The sequence below is a fragment of the Drosophila takahashii genome, chromosome 2R (genome assembly GCF_030179915.1).
Source record: "Drosophila takahashii strain IR98-3 E-12201 chromosome 2R, DtakHiC1v2, whole genome shotgun sequence".
Taxonomy (NCBI): domain Eukaryota; kingdom Metazoa; phylum Arthropoda; class Insecta; order Diptera; family Drosophilidae; genus Drosophila; species Drosophila takahashii.
Genome location: NC_091679.1, coordinates 41,195,139 through 41,218,242, shown reverse-complemented (window position 1 = coordinate 41,218,242; position 23,104 = coordinate 41,195,139). Strand labels below are relative to the sequence as shown.

Below are 23,104 nucleotides of genomic sequence, written 5' to 3'. Positions count from 1 at the left end.
TTGTAGCTGGTTCAAAGTAATAATAATAATGATTCCTGATCAAGTGTTGACATCCACTGACCAGTTACTTTATTTATTTACTAATGAAATAATTTACCCGGAAAGCTTACATGAAAATCACAAAGTTAGTGATGGTAAGATTTTGTTTACAACCACCTGTGAATGGTAAAAAACATGTTTTTAAGTTTTATTTTTTTTTTTTTTTGTAAATATGTGTTTTATTTTGTACCAAAATGTTCTCTTAAATAACATAGGTATTGATAAATTTCAATTTGTTCCTCGTCTAAAGCATCGCTAACGGTTTTTTGTATAAATTCTCTAGAATCCTTTTTATATTTAGCCACGTTATCAGCAATCCAATGGTCCTTGCTTATTCGATCCTTAACTCTTCTCAGAACTCCTTTGGGTTCAAATGTGGGCCCGTCTATAATCCAGCCACCCATTTTCATCGCCGGTGCAAACTCGTAATAGTGGTGTCCATTCTTTTTAAGTTGATTTGCTGCAAACCTTTCAATGGATTTATCATTGGGTTCACTTTCCAGTGGAGGAGCTCCATTTAAAATAATTTTTTGCAAGTGTTCCTTAAAATCGTCTTGGAAGAAGGCTCTTCTCTTCTTTGGAATCGTTTGTCTATCTGTAGTTTCGTTGGTCTCTGTTGCTATATTTAAAACACTCGATTTCGACAACATGTTGGGTTCTGAAAAATATTGCAGCTGGTTCAAAGTTAAAAAAAATAATGATTCCAGCTTTCCTGATCGAATGTTGACATCAACTGATAAGTTACTTTATTTATTTACTAATGAAATAATTTCAACAAAAGCTCACATCAAAGCACAACATTAGTGATGGAAGTTTTTTGTTTATAATCTTTTGTGAATGGTAAATAACATATGTTTTCAAGTTAGGCTGGACCTTATTTTGATTATTACAAACTTCACTTTTTAGTAGAATTCTCATTCAGATAACACAGATATTGATAAATTTCAATTTGTTCCTCGTGTAAAACGTTCCTAACTGTATCTTGTATAAAGTCTCTGGAATCCCTTTTATACTTGGCCACGTTATCAGTAATCCAGTGGTCCTTACTTATTCGATTCTTGACTCGGTTTAGAACACCCTTGGGTTCAAATGGTCGCCCGCTGGATAACCAGCGATTTTCTTCCGGTTCCGGTCCAAACTCGTAGTAATAGTGGCCATTTCTCTTCATTTCATTCACTGAAAACCTTTCGATAGCAGTTTCATTAGGAAGTGAATTTAAAAGATTAAAAGAATTCTTTGCATGTGTTCTTTAAAATCGCCTTGAAAAGAGTCTATATTCTTCTTTGGGATTGTGTCTCTCTCTATTATGGCCCCTGTTCCTATAGTCAAAACATTCGATTTTGACGTCATGTTGGGCTCTGAAAGGTAATTTATTTGTTAGACAGTTAAAAAATATTAAGAATTCAGCTTACCTTATCGTGTTTTTAATCGAGTGGAGGTTCTTTTATATATTTAATAATGAAATAATATCAACTAAAGCTTGCATTAAAGCTTTAAGTTAGTGATGGTTTGTTCTTGTTTATAGATTTTTGTGAATGCTAAATAATGGGGTGGACTTAGTATTTCACCTTTTATTATTATTATATTTGCTTAAAATGTTAACTGAAAATTTTTACCGATTTTCTTGTAAATACCGCAAGTAATTATATATTCTTCTGTCCTCTTCCATTATGGCGTCCCAAACAAGCTCTTGTATTTCACCCCCAGAATTGTTATGGTATTTAATAACACTTTCATTTATCCAGTGCTCTTTGCTGATTCGTTCCTTGACTATTAAAATTAGGCCTTTGGGATCGAATGCCGGTCCAGATAAGACAATTCCCTTTGTAAAATCGTCTGGCCTGAACTCGTAATATTGAGTCCCATTTCTTCGTGTGCTTGTGGCGCAAAATCTTTCCACAGAATCCTCATCGGGGGTATCCTTCAGCGGACTAGATCCATCCAGTAGCAATTTATCTATACGTTTTGTAAACCTCTTGTAGAAATTTCGTTTATGAATTTTCAGTCTTGACGCCTTGTCCAAAGGTTCTTCGCCCTCCACTCCAATTGATATGATATTTGATTTTGACTCCATGATGTCTAGATTGCTTATGAATCAATTCGAAGTATTTCATTCTAGTTTTACTATTTTCACAATAAAAGCTTACAATAAACTTTTGTATTAGGGACGGAAATTTAAACACTTCCAGGTGATTGTCATTTAGGGCGGGCTTTTAAAAAGAAGAATATATATGAAGAGCTTCTATGAGTATTTCTTAAAACATAAATAATTTAAAAAGAAAACAGATTTTTTTCAGAGTTTAAATTTTTAATAGGTTTTAAAAGGTTTAAAAGACCAATGTTATCTGCGATCTGGAGGTCATTCATTAGTTTATCTTTACCAAAAGCCCCCAAAACTGTTCACACCATATCAAGTGTCTGTCAGAACAAGTAACATAAAGTTCATTTATTTTCGGTTCAGAACTTGAAAAACAACAAACAAACGGCTCCCTCTCTCTGATCTAAATAGCAGATAAAACGACTTGGCATCGGTGATTTTTTCGTCGGTGGGGGTATTAGTACCGGTATTAGACGCGTGCTAGATAGTAGCTGCAGGTGCCAACAGTTTTGATGGGTATACAAAGGGGGTTTTTTCTTCGCTCGCACAATTTCTCCATTTGCCTGTGCTGTAACTGCGTCGAGGCATATCTGGTACCATACACGATTTAGCTGATATAACAAACTGAACTAGCGATTTGTACTTAATATGGCTTCATTTTGTTATTATTTTTTTGGTTGCTGTCGAGTACGCTTCAGATAACTGCAGAAAAGTCCCCGTTTACTGCCCTAAAATTGCGATTTAGCAAATAAATCATTTTATAATGTTCCGAAAGAGATAATTGATTTGTCAACAGAAATGCACCTTGAAAATAAAATACAACAAAGAATCAGTTTACGCAACTGGCAGTAGTGCACCCCTTCTATTTATTGATAGGTATATAGTATATCTGGAAAGCCCCGGTGCTTTCCCCGCACGAACAAACATTGGCCCAACTGTTTACATTAAAGCGTGTTTATCCAAATGGCGATCTAGATACATATGTTTCGGATTTCCAGGTTCCGCTCGCCTCCAAGCTCCACAGCCGACTGAAATCGAAATTTAAACGGGGAGCTGAACTTGAAACGAACGCAGATAATGCCAAGATCGAGAAAAGACGACTCGAAACCGGAAGCTTTCGGATCGTATGTGCTGTAAATCAAATGCTAATAAAGTCAGATGTGCAAATTGCGGGTGCGAGTTTTTCTGTTTACAAACAAACAGGCTCGGGACTCTCGACTAGGAAACGGTTGTCTCAGCTGAAAAGATCACTTGACAACCGGGTAAATATTTATCAAGTGTGTAGATGGGAGTTTTCTAGTGCGGAAAAGTATATCGTCGTTATCGGGGTTGTTACCCCTTTGTTTTGAGGTGGTTTCAATTATATGGCGTTTTGGCATGACTTTTACGACCCAAACCGAAATCAGCCAGTCTATATCAAGGGACTTAATAATGATAAGGGGAGTTGGCAAAAATCCCCATTAAAATTTGGCTGCACATCGTAAACTGATAGAAATCTACACGGGGAAAAGTTACATTTTGGAAATTTACATAATTAAATATATTTAATTTGTATTTTTTTATTGTTGGTGACAAAAACTACACAGTAAAAATGTATACAAAAATGTATTTACACAGAGAAAAATAAAGACCAAAAATAGTTATCAATCGAGTATATTTTCATATGACCATTACCATTTTGTTATGAATAAATTGATATGAAACAATATCCATTTCACATTGTTCCGTTTCTTTCTCTGTGTAAAAGTAAATTTAAAAAAATTACGTAAAATGGTTACCTTATTTTAATCTTTAATAATCATTAGTAATAATTTTTTCTCACTGTCCGAAATAATCTTCTATTATTAATGATTTTTCTTTCACTGTACACTATAGGTCTTGTTTAGTTTGGGAAACCAAATGAGGCCAAAGGACCTATGAATAAGCCTTACTAATTGGAAGAGATAGCCGAGCCCATTGCGAGGGGCCCAACAGGTGTGTATTAATCATGCCGAATAAATTTCGGCGACCTTATCAAAGGTCTTCCCAGCTGGTCAAATTTGAAACCCTCATGCCTACGAGGTGATTTTCGTGCCGGCCCTCGGGCGAAATAAAAAAGCCCCGCCGCTAGACTCTCAGGCTGGTATAAAAGCGGCTCCCGAGCGGCATTATCGTTCAATAGCCAAAGCGCCAGTGTTTCGAGAGCACGGCGAAAGCGTTCCCCAAAAGCGCAAAACTGAAAACAAAACCAAAACAATAACAACAAACCAGAGGGAGTTCCCCTGGCGGAAGCAGACGATCCCCCAGTATTATATTATCATCGTGGGCACACACAATTGGATATTTTTGACCTTAGACAGCAGCTGTGGTGACATACGTTTGGATATTGCTCATCATTCCGAGAGTTCCCCCAGCGACAGAGAAAGAGAGATAGCAAAGCCCCCGAAAAAAGAGCTAGAGAATGAGATAACTGACCGACCGATCGGTGATTTTTACGAGTGATTAGCAGCGGAAAGAAACGAAATCTGAGGTAATTCACACTAAAATGGGCGTTCGTGTGATAGAGACCGATTCGGCGAGCGATTCGTACGATGATGACGAGTGCTCTACTTGCCAGAAAGAGCAGGGTAAATCCCCCAATAAAACTAAGAGGACCACCGCGCCGCCGGAGGAAACAACGATCTATGCGAGCAAGGATCTGGTGGGCAACTGCAAGGAGTATCGCATCGAGAATAACTCTCGGGATCTGAGGATCATCGGCAATGGCAACCGGATACGCATAGTGAGCAACTCTGGGAACCTGCAAATTATCGGAAATAACACCAGACTAAAGATCCAGAGCAATAGTGGATCTATAAAGTATACGGGTAACGATGGAAGGATCTACCTGGGCAGCAAATCTACACAGCAAGTTGTGGACTACACAGGTTGCAATGGACTGCTCAAGGTGGTCAAATCACTGGATCTCAGCGGCGATGCCAAGAAAAAGTCCAGCTCTCGATCGAAAAACCCCAAGCCAACGGATTCCCAACAAAACAAGTCCGGGGGCATTGAGATCGATAGCAATTTCACCATCCAGCACGGAGCTGGGAATATTGTGATCAAGAATGCCATCAATGTGAGCATTTAGAAAAGGAGCTCTCTCTAAGTCATCTTAGGCCAAAGATTAGTGTACTGCAACAACTCTTGCCGCCGAACTGAACGGTTCCTATTGACTGCATATAGTCATCAAGTCCAATTAGTGACTTCCGACTGCTACAAATATATACTTACATCATAACCCATTCAGCATCGTAAAGTATTAAACGCCACGTCGCTAGTCTAGAATATCCATTAATAATCACAAAGCCACCCACTGATTAGGGAAATATATATGTATGTATCTATAGTCGTAATATAGCGCTCAGTGAACAAAGCTTAAACTTCATTCCGAGAATGATTAATCTGATGCAAACCAAATAAAAATGTATGTTTAACAGAAGTCAGTCGAAGTGTTTTTCTTTCTAACTCTTGGCTTAAGGACAAAAAATCCCCGGAACTGAGCGTACTTCACATTTTCATTGGAGCTTGGTGAACTACCCAGATAATACAATGAGTAAATTCCAAAAAATGTTTTCTTCAGCATAAGCACTCCATTATCTGCGGTCGGGTCGCCGTGCCATTCACAACTTCTAAGAACTGGCCTCTTAATCATCGTGATGCTGCTGCACTGAAAACTTGAGCATTGACCTATTTTCATTGTCACCGGAAAAAGCACCCGACGCATATAAGGCACTATCGATATAGGTACTGATTAATTAAATACATTTCGCTTTCCTATAGGTGCCCTTGGCTACGGACTTTCGAGTGCCGAATATCAATTCTCGGGGGTTTTTTTTCGAGTTGACAGTGGCATACAAAGCAACAATTCATTACCGAAAAGCGAGTGCCACCTTTGCACTCGCATTTACTGGTTTTACTGGAGTGACGGGTAAGAATATCGCGAGATGCGACGAGTTGGGTGCAATCACCTTTTGTAATCTCTGGGAAACTGGAGAAAACAAAAGTTTTAATTAAGATTTAATATCCGGATAATCATTATAAATTATCATCAAAAATGGTCATCCAATAATTAAAGTGACAAAACTTTTAAAGTTTAAAATAATAAAGTACTACTTAAGTACCTTACATTAAGTTTTTTAATGAAAAAAATGTATTAACAATTTAGGGAAAGCTTGTTTTCATACATGAACGATTTAACTTTTGGCCAGGTTATAAAATCAATACAATTTTACAATTTGGTTGCATTTTTTAAAGAAAGTGTACATTTTATATTATAAAACAATCCTATGTTTCTAAGATTGGGCATATGTTTCTTTTTAGTTCTTATTTGTCCGTTCTTAATATTATTTATATTGCTTAAGCCTTTTATTACTTGAAATCAATTTGAATGCCCGCCAAAAAGCTCGATAAATATCGATTGTTTATTATCTCTGCTATCGCAACGCGGTCTCCTTGCCCTGCTTGGTCACACTGTTCTGCGCTCGTGTTTGAAACCGATAACCGATAGGTTCAACTTCTTCGGCGAAAAAATATAAACACAAACATTTTGCGACATCTCAAGCAAAAGATCATGTTTGGCGCCACACAATCGACCAACCGGATGAACGACTTCGAGGTGGCCTCGCCGCCGGACGACTCCGTCTCGGCGCTGGAGTTCAGCCCGAGCACGGTGCAGAAGAACTTCCTGATGGCCGGAAGCTGGGACAGCACCGTCCGCTGCTGGGAGGTGGAGCAAAACGGGGCGACGGTGCCCAAATCCATGAAGACCATGGGCGGACCAGTGCTGGACGTTTGCTGGTCGGACGACGGCAGCAAGGTGTTCGTCGCCTCCTGCGACAAGCAGGTGAAGCTCTGGGATCTGGCCTCCGACCAGGTGATGCAGGTGGCGGCCCACGATGGACCCGTCAAGACGTGTCACATGGTTAAGGGTCCCTCGTACACATGCCTGATGACCGGCTCCTGGGACAAGACCCTAAAGGTAACACAATCTACTAAAAGGAACCTCCGTTTCATTCAAAGTTTCCCCTTTAGTTCTGGGACACCCGCTCACCCAATCCCATGATGGCCATCAATCTGCCCGAGCGCTGCTACTGCGCCGATGTGGACTACCCCATGGCCGTGGTGGGCACCGCCAACCGGGGCCTCATCATATACTCGCTGCAGAACAGCCCCACGGAGTACAAGCGACAGGAGAGTCCGCTGAAGTACCAGCACCGTGCCATTTCCATCTTCAAGGACAAGAAGAAGGAGCCCACCGGCTATGCGCTGGGCAGCATCGAGGGTCGCGTGGCCATACAGTATGTGAATCCGGCGAATCCCAAAGACAATTTCACCTTCAAGTGCCACCGCTCCACGGGCACCACGGGCTTCCAGGACATTTATGCCGTCAACGATATTGCATTCCATCCGGTGCACGGCACCCTGGTGACCGTCGGCTCCGACGGAACCTTCAGCTTCTGGGACAAGGACGCCCGCACCAAGCTCAAGTCCAGCGAGGCCATGGATCAATCGATTACCAAGTGCGGATTCAATGCCAACGGGCAGATCTTTGCGTACGCCGTCGGCTACGATTGGTCCAAGGGCCACGAGTACTTCAACCCGGCCAAAAAGCCCCAGATCTTCCTGCGATCGTGCTACGACGAGCTAAAGCCGCGGATTAACTGATCGGAGGATTACTTTAGCTTTAGTGAAAACCCCTACACGTATATGTATTGCGAATAAACAGATTTTTGGAGCGATAGCACAACGGGGTTTATTTAGTATAGCTAATGGTGGCCCTTGTCGCCATGTTCTTCGTGTCCGTGACCATGTCCGTGGCCGCCCTGACCCTTGCCGATGCCCAGGGCGTACTCCACGGCGACGGTGGCCAGGAAGGCGGCGAATCCCACGCCGAGTCCGCGGAAGAGGAAGGTGTTCAGGCGGGTTCTGTGGGTGCCGAAGGCCTTGGGCTCGTAGCGCCAGGCTTCGTTCCTGGAAAGGGATAACTTGTGAGTAGGAGCAGGACCAGTTTCAAGAACTCACCTCAGCCAGGGATCCTTTAATCCCTGACGGGCCAGCGCCTCCTTCACCTCCACCAGCTGGGGCACATTCTCCACCTTGTAGGCCGATGCATGGGGCACCGTGTAGGGTTCTCCGTGATGTCCGCCCATTGCTGCACTGGAATTCGGAAAAAGTCAGTATCCTCCAGGCGAAATATCATATGTTTAACCTAGCCCTGAACAATTACATAAGAATGTTTACATTTGACAAGCTGTGGGGCCTGCTATACAAGAAAAACTGTATGTACAAAGTGTACACCCTATTAAAATGCAATTACAACTAATTTACCACACCTAAATATTCCTATTTAAACCAAATCAGCAGAAAAATATAATTCCCTAAAAAATTGTTAATACGCACAGTTGCCTCAGAGATGAACAGTAGACGATAGCCCGTAAACAGCTGATTTATCGATATATCGCAGGGAGTGACTAAAAAATACCACACCTGCCTGTCACTTTTTGCGCCAACTTCCCTTTTTCAAAAATCAATCAATTAATTTTCCATATTTATTTATTCATTAAAGGTATTGTTGCAATTCGTAGAACATTTGTAATTTTAAAACGTGCTTAAGTGAAAATATACATAAATTGTTTTTCCATTTAATTCTCTAGTTACAAAATAAGTAATAGTAATATTTGTAGGATCTATATATTAATAGCGTTTCTCTCTTTAATCGTTAACTTAAAAGATGTGTGTTTTGCGTGTATTTTATATAATATATATAGTAAACTCTCTCGCTCTTCGAAACTTTGTCACTACAATTGGAAAAGGAAACGGGCTAAGACTTTAAGCATAGATACATACAACGAAATACTGATCATTACGCTCTGTCGCTTTGTCATTTTGCATTGTAATGTAATGGCTAGGTATAAAAACGCACGATCCGTACAATACATATATAGGTGTGCTTCACGAGAACTCTCTCAAAAAAAAGAAGATAAGTTAAATCATATGCACTTTTGCCTTCGATCTGAATGCACAATCAATCCCATCATTCTAACAAACTATTTACTTTCATCTACTTTTGGAAGCGACTTGTTCACAAATTATCTCCTCGTTTTCCACACACAAATGCTGCGATTATTCGGGGGAACACGCTCCGCCCTTCACTTAATGTTACGAGTCGGTTAAAGTTTAAAAGTTAGGGGCTATATGTATCCGGTTGTTAAATAGGTTTGCTTGAATCACATTTCGAATTTCTAAAGATTAGTGTTGATTTTGTTTCATAATTTAACGCATGTTGCTACAACAATTTAGGTATTCTCAAATCAAATTGTACTCTTAACTTGTGTTCCCCCCAGTTTCTTTATCCCCCCTTTAGATGCGCTCCTCGGCGAGAATCTCGTTGAGCAGGCGATTGAGGCTGTCCAGGCCGGTGAGGAATCCCCCGTCGGGTCCGTGGTGCACCGGAGCTGCCGCCGGAGTGGGCAGCATGCAGCTGCCGTTGCGCGCCACAAAGGCCGTGTGGGCAAAGTCAATGAGGCGAACGTCCACGAAGCACTGGTTGTCATCGGTGGGCGGCGCCGACATGTCCAGCGACTTGGAGCTGTGCTGCAGCGCGGCATTGCGACGCTGCTCGTTGTTGTTGTCCAGCAGCAGGCCCGACAGCAGGGAGTTCGGATTGGAGATGCTGGTCGAGATGCTCTCGCAGCTGCGCAGTTGCGGCGCCGTCTTGGCTGGCGAGGATACCGCGGACGCGGGCGAGGACGTAATGGTCGACTTCTTGGCCTCCCTGGACTCGCAGCACTCGCCCAGCGCCCCAGCCGACTGTTGATCATCATCGTTGCAGCGCAGCCTCTTCACCGCACCCTTGACCGATTTGAGGGAAGAGGCGCTGGATGAGGCGGGCGATTGTAGCGAGCGGACTGTTGCGCCGCCGCCGTTGGTGGAGATGCTCGAGTTGCCGGCAGTGAGGGGCGGGGAGGAAGCGGATTCCGCAGCTGCGGCGGCCGCGTCAAAAGATTGCTGCGACTTATAGCGCTTGAACATGGCCTCTGTGGGTCCAATGATGCTGCTTTCGTAATCTGAGCTTGCGTCATCGCTGCTGTTATTGCCTGAAAACAAGGGGAAAACATTGTACAATCTTTAGATATTACAGAGTAATGACTGTCTTACATGTTTGCCTTCCGCTGGCCACCGCTTTGATCTGCTCCGACAATCCGGAGAAGTCATCGCTGCTGTTGCTGCTGTAGTTCATCCACGAGTCACCGGAATGTGGCGATGAGGTCGTCACGCTGGGCAGCGCTGGTTCCGGATCAAGGAATACTGTCTCTTCAGAGATTGGAATGAATGCGCCCTGGCCCTTGCCGGCCAGATTAGCTGCCGCCGCCGCCGCCTTGGCGGCCATAACACCACAACTGCGTGGCGGTGGCATGGCAGCCGGATGCTCTTCCTCCTCCTCCTCATCGGTGGTCGTATTGTTGGCCGCCGTCTGCTTGACTCCTCGTGCCGCTGCCTCTGCGAAGCCACGCTTGTGCAAATGACGCCGTGTGGCCAAATTAAGCAATGAGCTGGAGTCATTGGAGGCATCTGCATCGTAGTTGCAGGCATCGCCTCCTGTGCTGCTGTTGGTGGCCGATGCGTTGCCGCTGTCTGCCGCCACCAGATGCAGATCCTCGTCGGTGTCGTCGTGCGCCTCCAGCTCATCGCCAGCCTCGTTGCCCGCCTCGTCCTCATCCTCCAGATCGTCCTCCTCGTCTATGCTGTTCTCCGGATGATAGTCGAAGACGGTGCCGGGCACGGTAGCCGACCTGGGTGCCTCTGGCCACTCATCCACACCCATGGAGGGCGGGTAAGCCATGGGGTTCTCCTCGAAGCCCTCGTACACAATGAGCAAGGAGCTGTAAATGAGATTTTCCAATAAGTACCGCATCCAAATTAGAGCCCTGCGTAAATCATTCAATTTTTGTTTTATCATAGTATGCCCCGAAATTTGTGATTTGTTTAATTCAATTCTATCATAGAATTTCTATGTGAAATAAATTGAATGTTTTTCTAACTCATTTCGAATTGAATGAATTAATGAATAATTTTTATGAATTTTTTGAATTTGCCAGATTTTTTTGTGATTTCTTTTGAGATCAAAAAGTGGAAAATTTTTAACAAATCAATGTTAACTGCTTAGAAAATAAATTTCATGCAGATTTAATCACAAAATTATGTTCCTTTCTTTGAAATTTCTCATTCGTTTAATTCAATTCTATGTGAAATAAATTGAATGTTTTTCTAATTCATTTGGAATTGAATAATTGAATAATTTTTATGAATTTTTTAAATTTGCCACATTTTTTTTGTGATTTCTTTTGACAAATCAATGTTAACTGCTTAGAAAATAAAATTCATTCAGATTTAATGACAAAATTATGGCCCTTTCTTCTTCAAAAGTAATTATCCTTTGAATTATTTCGGAAATCATTCATTCATTCAATTCTATTAAACTCAAAATTTTAATTAATTCATTCATATAAAACAAATAATTAAAAATAATTCTAATTAGTAGGAATAAAGTATGAAAACTCACCAGGAGTAGAACCTATAGCTCGACTGCTTCTCAATCACTCTGCGCAGCTGCAGCAGGCGCTGCAGAATCTTGCGGATGACGCGAATTCGCAGACGATAGCCGTTGTAGAAGAAGTCGTGCAGAGCCGTCTTGAAGCCGCCCTCGTTGAGCTCACGACCCCAGTACTTGTCACGCTTGGCATACTGCTCCAGATCGGCCAGGTAAGTCTGCATTCCGCACAGGCGAACACCCAGAGATCCCGAAGTGCTGGCCGCGCACTTGGCCATCTGTTTGGAGCGCTTCTCGGCCGAGGCATCGTCTCCATGCTGACGAGTGCCCATCTTGAGGTCCAGAATGCAGGGATTCCGGAACTGCGAGGTGATATTCTCGAGCATAAGGAAGTCTGCAAGGAAGGGTAGTAACATAAGTTAACTTCGTTCAGGATTTCGAAAGACACAAAATGATATTCAGAGCTAAATATAATTAGATTGTAAGTTCTCAAGAATTCACTAATAAGATTTAAGATCTATTGTATTCCATTTTTAAAACTTTAATTGCGGATAACTAAAAGAAATTATTTATGTGAGTCTAACAGATAATAAGTTTTTTTTTTATACTTGTTACTCGTAGAATAAAAGGGTATATTGTATTCGTGCAAAAGTATGTAATAGGGAGAAGGAAGCGTTTCCGACTCTAAAATGTGTCTGGCGCCCACACATTTGAAGATTTCGGAAAAGTAATAAAGCAGTTTTATTGTGTTTATCAATACCTATCGAATTGTAGAAGAAATTTTTCAAATCGGACCATTCGTTAAAAAGTTATGCGCGATCAAAGTTTTATATCTCCATCCCCCTCGCTCTCCCTTTAGCTGAGTAACGGGTATCTGATAGGCGTTCTTTTTTGGTTTTTTAGATTTAAGTATTTACATGGAAAAAAAAAACTCTTTTAAAGGGGAGTGAACCATATTATTAATCTCTTTTCTGGAAATCTATCCCTTTTTTCGTTCTTGTAAATGATTAACTTACATTGCTTATTGGTGTTGTCCAGTTGTGAGATGCTTTTAATCACCTCAGCGGCCTGTCCATTCTTGTGCACCTTCATTCTGCAAGGAGATGTAAGGTTAATATATGTTTAGGACCCCTTTTCACTTGAAGTACCCACCTCAGCACCTCGTCCCGCTTCCTCTTGGAGGCGCTCATCTTGCGGACGGGAACGGCGGCGGCCTCATCCCGGAAACTGGGCGAGTAGCGCTTGTCCAGCTTCACTCCGCCCATGGTGGTGGCCTGCATGACGCCTGGAATGGACACAGAGACGAGCCGGGGAAAGGGATTACTAAACTGTGAAAGATCTGATCTCTTATCATCTGGTTGTAGTTGGTTTTTTTCTTGTAGTTTTAGCATCGAATCGACACGGGTTTGGATGGGTTAGGAGGATTATTAAGATGTGGCAAATGGAGGCTGAGGCAGCGGTTCCCGAGTTTCAGTTTTATTTTTGGTTAGCAGACACGAAATGTTTTTCAGAACAGACAAATACGAAACTCTCATGAAAGATGGAAATGAAACTCTGCTCAGGTGATCAAAGCAGGAGTATTAACAGATTTCTTTGATCAAATGAGCAGAGTTTGAACAATTTCTTTTTGGTGCAATGAGTTCGACACAAGTGCTTCATGCATTTCCAACATCAGACGGAATCAGATGGCTTCCAAATGTTTATGCGGTTAAATGGAAGTGGTAACTATATTCCTATTCCTAAGCTAAGTTGGTGCAAAACAGTTAGATAGAGAGATATAGAGAACCGACGCAGTAACAAGTGCAAAAGAAAGTGGAAATATAGGATACAAAAACTGTCAGATTCTTTTCTTCGCTTTTCCTCAACTTAAATTAACGTACTATAAACGGGGATAATCTTAACTATCATACGGTGTTGTAATCGTATCGTATCGTATTTGTATGGTATATATTGGTAAATTAACATAGGTAAATTAGATAGATAGATGTGTTTTAATCATACAAACCCATTCGATTTGGCTCGCCTGCATTCTAACCGACAGAGAGAGCAGGACGGACCCGACTCATTAGGATCGCTAGGGATCGGGATCGAGATCGAGACGAGGCGAGCGGATCAGAGCGGAGGAGACGGCGACGATGACTACACACACACAACACAACGTTCGAGGGAAGGAGGGCGGCACGATGTGCGATGTTCTGAACAAACACATAAAATAAAACTCGATTTTCTATGTTGCATGGCGGGGAAAAAAAAGATTCTTTACACTCAGATTTGGTTCGCTTTTTCCCATTTCCGGGATGATTCCGGTTCGGATCATTTCAGTTCGGTTCGGTGAGGTTTGCTTTGGTACGGGCGGCAGATCTCGATCGGGTCTGTCAGGCAGGCACCTCGAACCTTTGGATAATACGAGCATAGACGTACATGTAGTGGCGGGGACACGCCCCCCGATCCGGGCAACCATTACAATCGATATATGCGCCGAATCGAGGGAGTGCATCATGGGTTCAAAATTAAATTCCCCTTCCAGTCAGGCGATTGTACAGCTTTTGCTGGCAAAAACTGTACAATCCTTATGGAGGGGATACTATTTGTAGTTACGATAGATATTACAATTACTTTACTTTACTTTTGGGTTGGTATTTGGTTGGTTTTTGATTTCTTTTTTGGTTGTTTTTGGTTTGCGACTTACCCATTGCTGTCTGTTTTACTAATCTAAGGGGGTTTTATCGGAAAAGGTCTCTGAACCAGGGCGCTGGCGACCCGGACTAGTGACTAGTTCCAGGCGTCGTCGAGTCAGAGCAGAGAATGTTCTGTGGCATGTGGCGGCTATAACGTTTTCGGTTCTTTTATTTTCGATCTTCGCTTTCGTATTACAAATCGTTAAAGCTATAGGTTAGCTACATATTTATTGTATATGGTTCAGTCTTTCACGTCAGTTTTCTTTTTTTGTTTTTTCTTTCTTTCTTTTTTTTGCTTTCTTTTTTTTTTGAGATCGGTTTTATTTCCATTTTCAATATTCAACTTACAGACTAGGGATATCACATATATTTTTTAGATATTATAGTTGTAGAGCAAAAAAATACTATAAATAAAAATGATATTCGAATGCGATTTGGTTTGATCTAGGGACGATACAAGAGGAGCAAACGCAAATTGGTTGGTTGTTTGGCTTTATCATTTTTGTTTGTTGCGAGAGAGTTAGTACAAAAACAAAAGTTCGATTCAATAAAAAATTGGCGATTTCGGAACTCAAGACACATGACAAATGCTTGGCGCGATTCAGAATGTTTTAGATATATAGATATATTTTTTGTTTCTTTTTTTTTTATTGTTCGATTGTATGATTAGTTAATTCGAAACGAAAGAGCAAATGAAGCGCTTCGACAGAATCGATAATTGGTATTTAAAGGTGTGATCAGTTTTTGATGCGGGTGGTGAAACAGTCGGTATCTTACCTTTGTACTTGGGCACAAACTTCAGTATGTCCTGCGGAATGTTCTGGTAGAAGTCCAATTCGCGCAGGTTCAGCGGCTTAATCACCGTCGACTGGTTGAGCAGCAACAGGCGAGTGTGTCCTCCGACCTGAAAGTAATATAAATATATATTATTTAATAAGATAAGTTAAAGAATTATATTAAAAGCATGATGGTATGTTTTAATCTTTATGGTGCTAAATCTAATCCGATTTCCCCAAGCTCAAGTGTGTAATTTAGGGCGTTATTAAAGCATTATCTTGAACAGGGGGCTAAAATAAAATGTACTTTCGGTTTAAGCAATGAAAAATAAGCTATGACTATTTCCATTCTTGTTTAGCATATCCGCTGTGTTTTCAACAGTGTTTTATTATCAAAAACATCATCTAACTGGTTTATTAAAGAACCTGCTGACTGACGCGCGTGGCCATAACCCTGATTACTGATATCTTATCGTTCCCTACGTCACTTTAAAAGTGCGAAAACGCTTAGCTTATCGAGCAAACAAACCGTAGACACCCATGAAATTTTGGCCTGGGTTCAGTTTAGTTCCTTTACCCAACTGACTAAATTCGAGTGTTTCGTTTTTATAATGTCATTGACAATGTTTTAATTGAAGATGACAATGAACGCGTTGGCTAGAATATGAAGTCGATCAAGGCCCGGCTGAAGCACCCAATCGAAAGACTATTGGTGATGGACAAACCGTCCAGTGCGCGCAGCAGCAGCAGCAAGAATCACAATCACAATCGAATGAACCGCAGCTCCACTTCCCGTCGAAATCCAGACGAGGATCCTGCCGACGAGACTACAAAACATCGGTTCTTCTGGGGCAACCGGCGCAACTCGACCACTGGACAGAGCGGCGGCGACAAAGGTCGTTCCAAGATCGACTTGACCACCGCTGGCGGGAAAAAGAAATCACCGAGGCCATCAGCTTACACCCAGACGGATAGAAGCAAATCAAATCGCAATTTAAACAGCAGGAATACACGTTGCAATTCCCTGGCTGGCACGGCGATTACGAGCAGGGAAAACGTCCGGCAAATAACCGGTAAGCGAGGGAAACAGGCCAAGGGCGATCGCAAAACACTGCAGGCGAGCCAATCGAAATTACTCAAATTTAACACGGCCCCGATAATGTTAGGGTCCAGGAACCCGGACGAGCTGACCGCCCGGTGCAGTGCGACGCACGAGGGCCGCAAGGTGCTGCAGGAGCGACTGATGGTGCAGGTGGACGCACTGTTCAACATGCTCTTCTCCGCCTCGCCGTTCCTGCAGAGCTTTCACGAGCGGCGCAAGTCCACCGATCTGCGCATGGGCGGCTGGAAGCGGAACGCCAACGGCCAGAATGAGCGCATCGTCACGGTGACCGTGGCCCTGCAGGCGAATGTCGGGCCCAAAACGGCCAAGGTCACCGAGACGCAGATCATGCGCGAATGCAGCCAACCCGGGCAGCTGTACTCGATCGATGTGCAGAGCGTCAATGCCGAGATCCCCTACGCGGACGCCTTCGTCGTCCTGGTGCACTTCTGCCTAAGGGCCACCGTCGAGGAGTACACGGACGTCCTGGTCTTTGCCCAGGTCAAGTTCCTCAAGTCCGTGTGGGCGGTGGTCAAGGCGTTCATCGAGAAGAACACGTACGCGGGTCTCGAGGAGTTCTGCCAGTCGCTGTACAGCGCCCTACTCTTGGAGATCAAGAAGAGGTAGCCTAAAGGGCTAAAATAAATTTCTATATAGCTGATGGGGTTTTCTTCATTGGGATTTGATATGGGAAGGGATCCCACATAAGCCTTAGTCTTATATAAGAAACCGCGAATTCTTCAGAACATATTGAAAAGTCGGAATTGGGTTTTACAATTGTAAATTCGTCAATATAAAGATTGTAATCATATTTATTAGTGAAATAATTACTAACAATTAACGCGAATTCTTTAGGGTCAGTTTTTATCCTTAACTACCAATCTAAAATTCTTAAGGAGAAGTTTTTATAGGATCATATAAGAAATCGCGGGTTTAACAATTGTAAAGATTGTACTCATATTTATTACTGAAATAATAACTGAAAATAACGCGAATTCCTTAGGGGCGGTTTTTATCCCTGGCCACACTATCTAAAGTTCTTAAGAAGTTTTCATAGTCTCATATAAGAAACTGCGAATTCTTTAGAACATTTAAAAAAATCCGAATTGGTGTGTACAATTGTAAATTCGTCAAAAGTAGAGATTGTAATCATGTTTATTACTGAAATAATAACTGAACTGAAACGTGAATTCTTTAGGTAGCTTTTTATCCTTAAAAACGCAAGGCCAATTCTTTAATACACCATGAAAAATCGAATTTTATAGAGCACCAAAACCCAAAATGTTCAAAATCAAACGATGCGACGATACATGAGACAGCGAAACAGCAAATACCATTACTCACCTGGTTGGAGAGCGGGTGCAATGCCACTTCATCCTCATTGTCCAGGAGATCCTTGCTTAGCTGCTGCGGGTTCTTCAGCGACTTGGCAGCCGGAGCAGCTGCCTCAGGGAGCAGTAGTTGCTGCTGCTGCTGCGGTTTGGTGGGAGTGTTGCAGCCGCTGGTGCTGTTGTTGTTGCTAGTGTTGCTGCTGCTGGAGTTGCTGCTGCTCACCGACAGCTGCTGGAGATTGGCAGTTACGAGGCTGCTGCTGCTGACAGGACCAACATGTTGCTGCTGGGATGGCGAGGGAGTGGGGCCCTGTTGCAGGAAGCTGGAGCCACTGGCGAACTGCAACTGCAACTGCGGCTGCAGCTGGCTTAGGCTACTGGAGATTTGTGCCACAAGTTGTTGCTGCTGCTGCTGTTGTTGCTGCTGCTGCTGTTGTGGGAGCTGCTGCTGCTGCTGTTGCTGTTGCAAGAGGAGATCATGTCCATGGATGCGTTGTTGCGGCTGCTGTATATTTGGAACATGTTGCTGATATGACGACAAGTCAGAATCTCCCATGCCCCAATCCCCCAAGAAATATACCATTCCCCGCCGCGCGAAACAGTGTAACGATTGCTGTTGACCGCTTTTCTTTTCCCCGGAGCTTTTCCCGCTGGTCGCCCTGCTTGGGAAATCCGTATATCCTGCTGCCGCTTTGTTCAGTCTGCAATGGGAGAGAGATATATAGAGAAAATCAGTAAAAATTCCATTGCAAATTGGGTTAAATATGCGATCGCCGCACACAGTTGATCGCTTAATGGCCTGAATCATCCCCTGATCGTTCAATCAACCGCCTTCGCAACCGGTTCCCATTCTCGGATCGCATCATATCATATCGCAATGGAGCAAGTGCATTCGCTCAGGGGTTCAATGTCATTTCCGCCACGGAACACTCGACACGCGACTACGTTCCGGCTGCGGTTCTGATGACGAAATAACAAGTGGGGGAGGCTATCTCATAATATCTTCCCAAACAGGTTACCAGAGTTCCCGTAAAATCGATATGGCCATGTAAATTTCAATTCATGCAAACCCCATATCGTTTTTACTGACCAGGTCAAATTTATCTGGCCGCATATCAAATTTAAATTGATATTAAATAATGTAAAATCGATCTACGTTTCATATTTTTTTGGGTGTAGGTTTGTAACCTCATAGATCATCAACCAGTAGACAAGAGATCAATAACATTTGGTGTCCTATCAAATTTCGAGTGCGCTTTAGAAGATCAATCACTTTGTGGCTGACTGATCCATTTAACATTCAACCTACCGCCTTTCGCCCTCCCTCCCTGCTCTCCTAAAACAATCTACAATCATATATACCATATACCATATACCATATAGCAATCAAATCAGCTGCGCTATATTAGAAATCATTTAATGAAGCGTGCTCTGTTAATTGAAAACAATTGCAAGTCAGGGCGTGGAAATAGTAGAATTGTTCAAAGTGGGATGATGATCATGAGCAGGGGTTTCTAGTCAAGCGTGTGGCACGTGATCGGGAATCTCCGCAGCTGATAGGGCGGCTCTGGTATCAAAGGTTCTCTAATTAGTGGGCTGGCAAATTATAATTATAATCGAAGCTGTGAAGGAAAAAACTGGCGCGATTTGCGAATTGCGTTGTAGACACACCTACTCTTCAGCCTCACCATATATATCACTGTTCTCTAATCGGCAAAGCAAACAGGGAACTGCAGACGTCATAAAGATAGCAAAATGCATATTTGCCAGCTGCTGGGCTTTGTAATTATTACCTGATCGAGACCAGACGGCGGCAATTTGCTAATCTTTCGGTCGGATATACAGATAGTTTCTGCGATACACATGGCAACAAGTAAGATACATAACCATTCGGGGAAGCACATGAGGCTCTTAACGGAATCAAGTGTTCCGAGGTTCGTTAACTCGGGGTGAATCACTCCGTTGTCTTGTCTACGCCGCAAAAAAAAATAAAAACAATACGGAGAAGTTTATCGCCGCTTCCAAGAGCTAAGGCGGCTATTTCGACAGCGTTATTTATAGCGAAAGCCTTTAAATAAATTAGTGTTTACCCCGTCGCAATCCGTTAATGTCCCCGGGAAAATGTCAAGCGAAAGTCGCGAAAATTGATTGGAACACGGAACACAATCTACGATGGCTTCACTTCAAGTAAATATAGCTAATCGGGCAATTAATTGAAACCGATTGTCAGAGATTGAAGATCAGGCAAAGATCGCCAACCAAATGAGTAAGCGAAAAACAATGACCTTATCAGCGAGCGGAAAAAACTGAGCAAAATGCGTGTGTGTGGAAAGGAAAACTTTGGGGAAACTGGGCAAAAAAGGCGAGTACGACGCAAAACTTACTTCCTCACTCCCCAATTGCCCCACATTAGTGGGGTTTTCGTGTGGGGGTATCTGTTTGCCTGCATATACTCGTATGTAAATGTATATAAGGTGGACTGAAACTGGGTCAACGACAGCGAATAACGCAGACAGAGAAAGGAATCCGGGGAGCTGAGAACTGGGAACTCAGTGAAACTGAAACATTTGCAATTGCGCCGGAGGAATTCAAAGATACTTTGTCTGGGAAGATTCAGTGCGTTGCCCAAAGCAAATTTGATTAGCACTCGACTGCAAAATCAAAACAAATGAGGGGGAGACATTCAGATCAGCAGCTGTCAGCTGTTCTCCCAGACAAAGGCAATCAAACAAAAGCCAGCTATGATAATAGAACTTCAACTGAAAGAGATATGTACATCAGCCCCATTACACAGATCAATTGCAGCACTTTCAGCTTACAAATAAAGCGGAAAACGCGCCTCACTTTAGCACCGATCCGTTGAATTTGGCAACTCTACAGACAGTAGACAAAAACAGACAAAGACGCAAGTGTGAATTGCCAGCTAAACAAACTTTGATTAGGCCAATTTCGTTTACATACTAACAAATGTGTTTTGCTTTTTCAAATTTCAGCGATCGAAAGTTCATTGGGCCCTGTTCCCAATTCCGTTTCGATGGAATTCGGGGTGAATACATTTTGTATCTATTTTAAACCAATGAGATAAACTTGATTAGACTGGAAACTAAGATGCAGATATTTCTATTTATTTCAAAAATATTTTATAATTAAGTTGGAGACAATAGTAAGATATTTAATTACTATTCTTGGTTTTTAAATAGTTTAGTCAAAATGAAAAAAATTTCTAAGCACCGAGTTTGACTTTAAAATGGAAAAGATTACTGTGTCAAATCCGTATAATATTTAATTAGAACTGGTCTAAACTTGTTTGAAAGAAAACTAAAATGTTAAAATGCCATAATAATAAATAATTTTTTGTATTTGTTTTAATTATTTTTAAAACTTTTATAAACCGGATGTTTTATAGGTATTATTAGTCAGCTTAGGACCAACATAATACATATTCTGTTCTGATTGAAGTCTAAGAATCCCCAACTTTTGGTGTGCTACTTTAGCTTGAACTTTTGCGCTGCTTAAATTGAGATTAGGATTTGTGTTGCGTGTGAAACCAGAGTTGCAAGTCGTTTGGGAAATTTAACGCGGTAAGTAAACACAAATTGTTTGGCTGCCTGCCAAGCGAAGTGGATTCACTGAATTTGCAATTTGCAAATGAAGTAGGAAGCAATGTGAAACGAGGCGGAATTGGAGCTGCTTGTTATTTTTCCCTAGCATTTTGCATTTAAATGAGAGCAGCAGACAGCCATATACCATGTACTACCCATACTAAACAAAAAGGAGGCCTGCCTTTGTTTGGAGCCCCTCTAGAGCCCCCTATTTTCCCCTTTTCTCTGTTTTCTGTTTTCCAATCGTATGTGAACTCTGCCCACTGATAAGCTTTCCAGTAATCAAATGAAACTGAATTTGGCGAGTGCCTGGCAACAAAAACAAGGCGAATACAGCGCAATACGAATAAATAAATACAAGGGGGAGAAATCCCCATGCCCAGTAAATAAAATTGCAATATTTGTGTGGAATTAAATTGGAGACTGGAATCTGAGCACCTTTATGAGTATAAACAGTTATCACTGGACTCTGTGCAAAAACAATCTGAATCTTGCGACTATCAACTGCGATAAAAACAAAAGTTGAGCACTTGAAACTGAACAAATGAACAATTAAAACAGCAATTAGTCATGTTCTCAGGCTGACAATTCAAGTAAATTCAATGGGTAATGGAAAAGTTTGATACTTTTTCAGGCGGGGATTTTAAACATTTTACACTGAGATATTCGCATAACTTTATACTTATTTTTTCGTCAACAAAACGGGTTTTTCGGCTTGTTTTTTCTTTTTTACCTGCTCGAACGATAGCAGGTTGATTATGGATTTCACGTATCAAAACAAAAAGCAGCTGAGTTCGAGTTCGATATCTACGGGAATTACGTGTACAAAAAAACAAAAGCAAGAACAAAAAAGAGAGGAAAGAACGAGAGAGAAGATCATGATCATCTCAGTCACACACACAGGCGCACATGAACAGACGTAGATAAAGCGTATTCAAAACAAAAGATTAACCACAAAGTAGATAAAGATAAAGACCAGAAGAAGAAGCACAGCAGCAGCAGCAACATAAAAAAGAAAGAAACGCCACTTAAAAAAAAAACTAACTCTCTGCGTGAACGATGACGTCGCAGTTTACTCTCTCTCGGGAGAGCCAAAGAGTCTTGCCCTCTCTCTTCAGCTATTTTTACAGTGCACATACACGAAAAAAAATTAAATAAAAATCACGCACACACCGAAGCACACCGAAATTACACACTCACACAGAGCCAAAAAATCGCTAATCGCTTTCTGGCGTCGTTTCTGTGTAACGAATTTTACCTTTTTCGAGACACCTCTGCGTGTCCCCAATGCGAGTAACTCTTTTCCAATTCGACGCTGGCTGACTGCGTTCAGCTTTTCATTCAGTTTGCATATTTTCCGCTGCGTTTAAGGAAAACCACACTAACACTGGCACACGCACGGTATGCTCGGATATGTATACAATAATTTGGGATGCTCTGCTTCTCAATTAAATTTGATTTGATTTCTCACATGCGCGTTGTGGCTTATTTGCACTTTGTCACACAGTTTTTCACTTTTCTATTCCAGGCGCGCACACGTCCGATCCGAACGAATTTTCAAAAACAATTGAACGAAACCAGCGCCGTTGCTTGTTCAGATGACCACGGTGCGAGGGCTAGAGCGGGACAACCGCTCTCGCGCGTGGCACTTGTTCGCCCGCCCAGCGGCAGTCTGCGGGTGTGCGAGCGAGTCAGCTAGCTGAGCCGAGGCGCTCTCCAGATACTTTTCGAGCAGCTAGTACACTGGGAAAAATTAGCGGTGAAATATATAAATTTAAATGATGGGTAAGTGTAAACTTATCTCATAACACGGTTTAATCTTTTGAAACAATTTTCAGGGCGGAAGCTAACTTCGGCAAACCAAAGCCGAATGAAAATTTGACTAATATAGCAACATGAATTAATAA

The 23,104-nt window shown here is 42.2% G+C and overlaps 5 protein-coding genes and 1 long non-coding RNA gene across 8 annotated transcripts in view; 3 read left to right on the top strand and 3 right to left on the bottom strand.

Moving 5' to 3' along the window:
- Positions 1 to 177: 177 nt before the first annotated feature.
- On the bottom strand, positions 178 to 2,225 carry LOC138912715 (uncharacterized). Its single transcript, XR_011418264.1, has 2 exons — positions 1,452 to 2,225; positions 178 to 1,397 (listed from the first exon to the last, which is right to left on the bottom strand). It is a non-coding gene; the product is annotated as an uncharacterized lncRNA (long non-coding RNA).
- A 2,081-nt stretch (positions 2,226 to 4,306) lies between these two features.
- On the top strand, positions 4,307 to 5,597 carry pirk (poor Imd response upon knock-in). The gene has a single exon (XM_017141013.3). It carries the CDS (start codon positions 4,662 to 4,664, stop codon positions 5,244 to 5,246), a length of 585 nt encoding a protein of 194 aa, XP_016996502.2. The 5' UTR covers positions 4,307 to 4,661; the 3' UTR covers positions 5,247 to 5,597.
- A 1,035-nt stretch (positions 5,598 to 6,632) lies between these two features.
- Rae1 (ribonucleic acid export 1) lies at positions 6,633 to 7,898 on the top strand. The gene is made up of 2 exons (XM_017141090.3): positions 6,633 to 7,136; positions 7,190 to 7,898. Exons 1-2 carry the CDS (start codon positions 6,729 to 6,731, stop codon positions 7,820 to 7,822), a joined length of 1,041 nt encoding a protein of 346 aa, XP_016996579.1. The 5' UTR covers positions 6,633 to 6,728; the 3' UTR covers positions 7,823 to 7,898.
- The window catches only part of ND-B12 (NADH dehydrogenase [ubiquinone] 1 beta subcomplex subunit 3), a 118,163-nt gene continuing 102,889 nt past the window's right edge, over positions 7,831 to 23,104 (bottom strand). The window contains exons 1-3 of one of the 2 annotated variants that reach the window (XM_070214048.1): positions 8,491 to 8,551; positions 8,180 to 8,314; positions 7,831 to 8,128 (exon numbers count right to left, since the gene is read on the bottom strand). In XM_070214048.1, coding sequence (XP_070070149.1) covers positions 7,924 to 8,128; positions 8,180 to 8,307 — 333 coding nt within the window. In that variant the 5' untranslated portion in view covers positions 8,308 to 8,314; positions 8,491 to 8,551 and the 3' untranslated portion in view covers positions 7,831 to 7,923. Of the gene's footprint in view, positions 8,129 to 8,179; positions 8,315 to 8,490; positions 8,552 to 23,104 lie in introns of those variants that run through there. The other variant, XM_070214049.1, reaches the window with a different exon arrangement.
- Positions 8,693 to 22,772, bottom strand: Ip6k (Inositol hexakisphosphate kinase). 2 transcript variants are annotated; one of them, XM_017141049.3, is made up of 8 exons: positions 22,456 to 22,772; positions 17,609 to 18,296; positions 15,164 to 15,290; positions 12,861 to 12,993; positions 12,725 to 12,801; positions 11,721 to 12,102; positions 10,316 to 11,040; positions 8,693 to 10,254 (listed from the first exon to the last, which is right to left on the bottom strand). In XM_017141049.3, exons 2-8 carry the CDS (start codon positions 18,176 to 18,178, stop codon positions 9,518 to 9,520), a joined length of 2,751 nt encoding a protein of 916 aa, XP_016996538.2. In that variant the 5' UTR covers positions 18,179 to 18,296; positions 22,456 to 22,772; the 3' UTR covers positions 8,693 to 9,517. The 2 variants fall into 2 exon arrangements, with proteins under 2 accessions (XP_016996538.2, XP_016996539.2); XM_017141050.3 differs by lacking the exons at positions 15,164 to 15,290; positions 17,609 to 18,296; positions 22,456 to 22,772 and adding an exon at positions 13,714 to 13,918.
- On the top strand, positions 15,713 to 16,925 carry LOC108056989 (protein Aster-B). Its single transcript, XM_017141051.3, has 2 exons — positions 15,713 to 16,235; positions 16,329 to 16,925. The coding sequence occupies exons 1-2, from the start codon at positions 15,827 to 15,829 to the stop codon at positions 16,889 to 16,891; spliced, it is 972 nt and encodes a 323-aa protein (XP_016996540.2). The 5' UTR covers positions 15,713 to 15,826; the 3' UTR covers positions 16,892 to 16,925.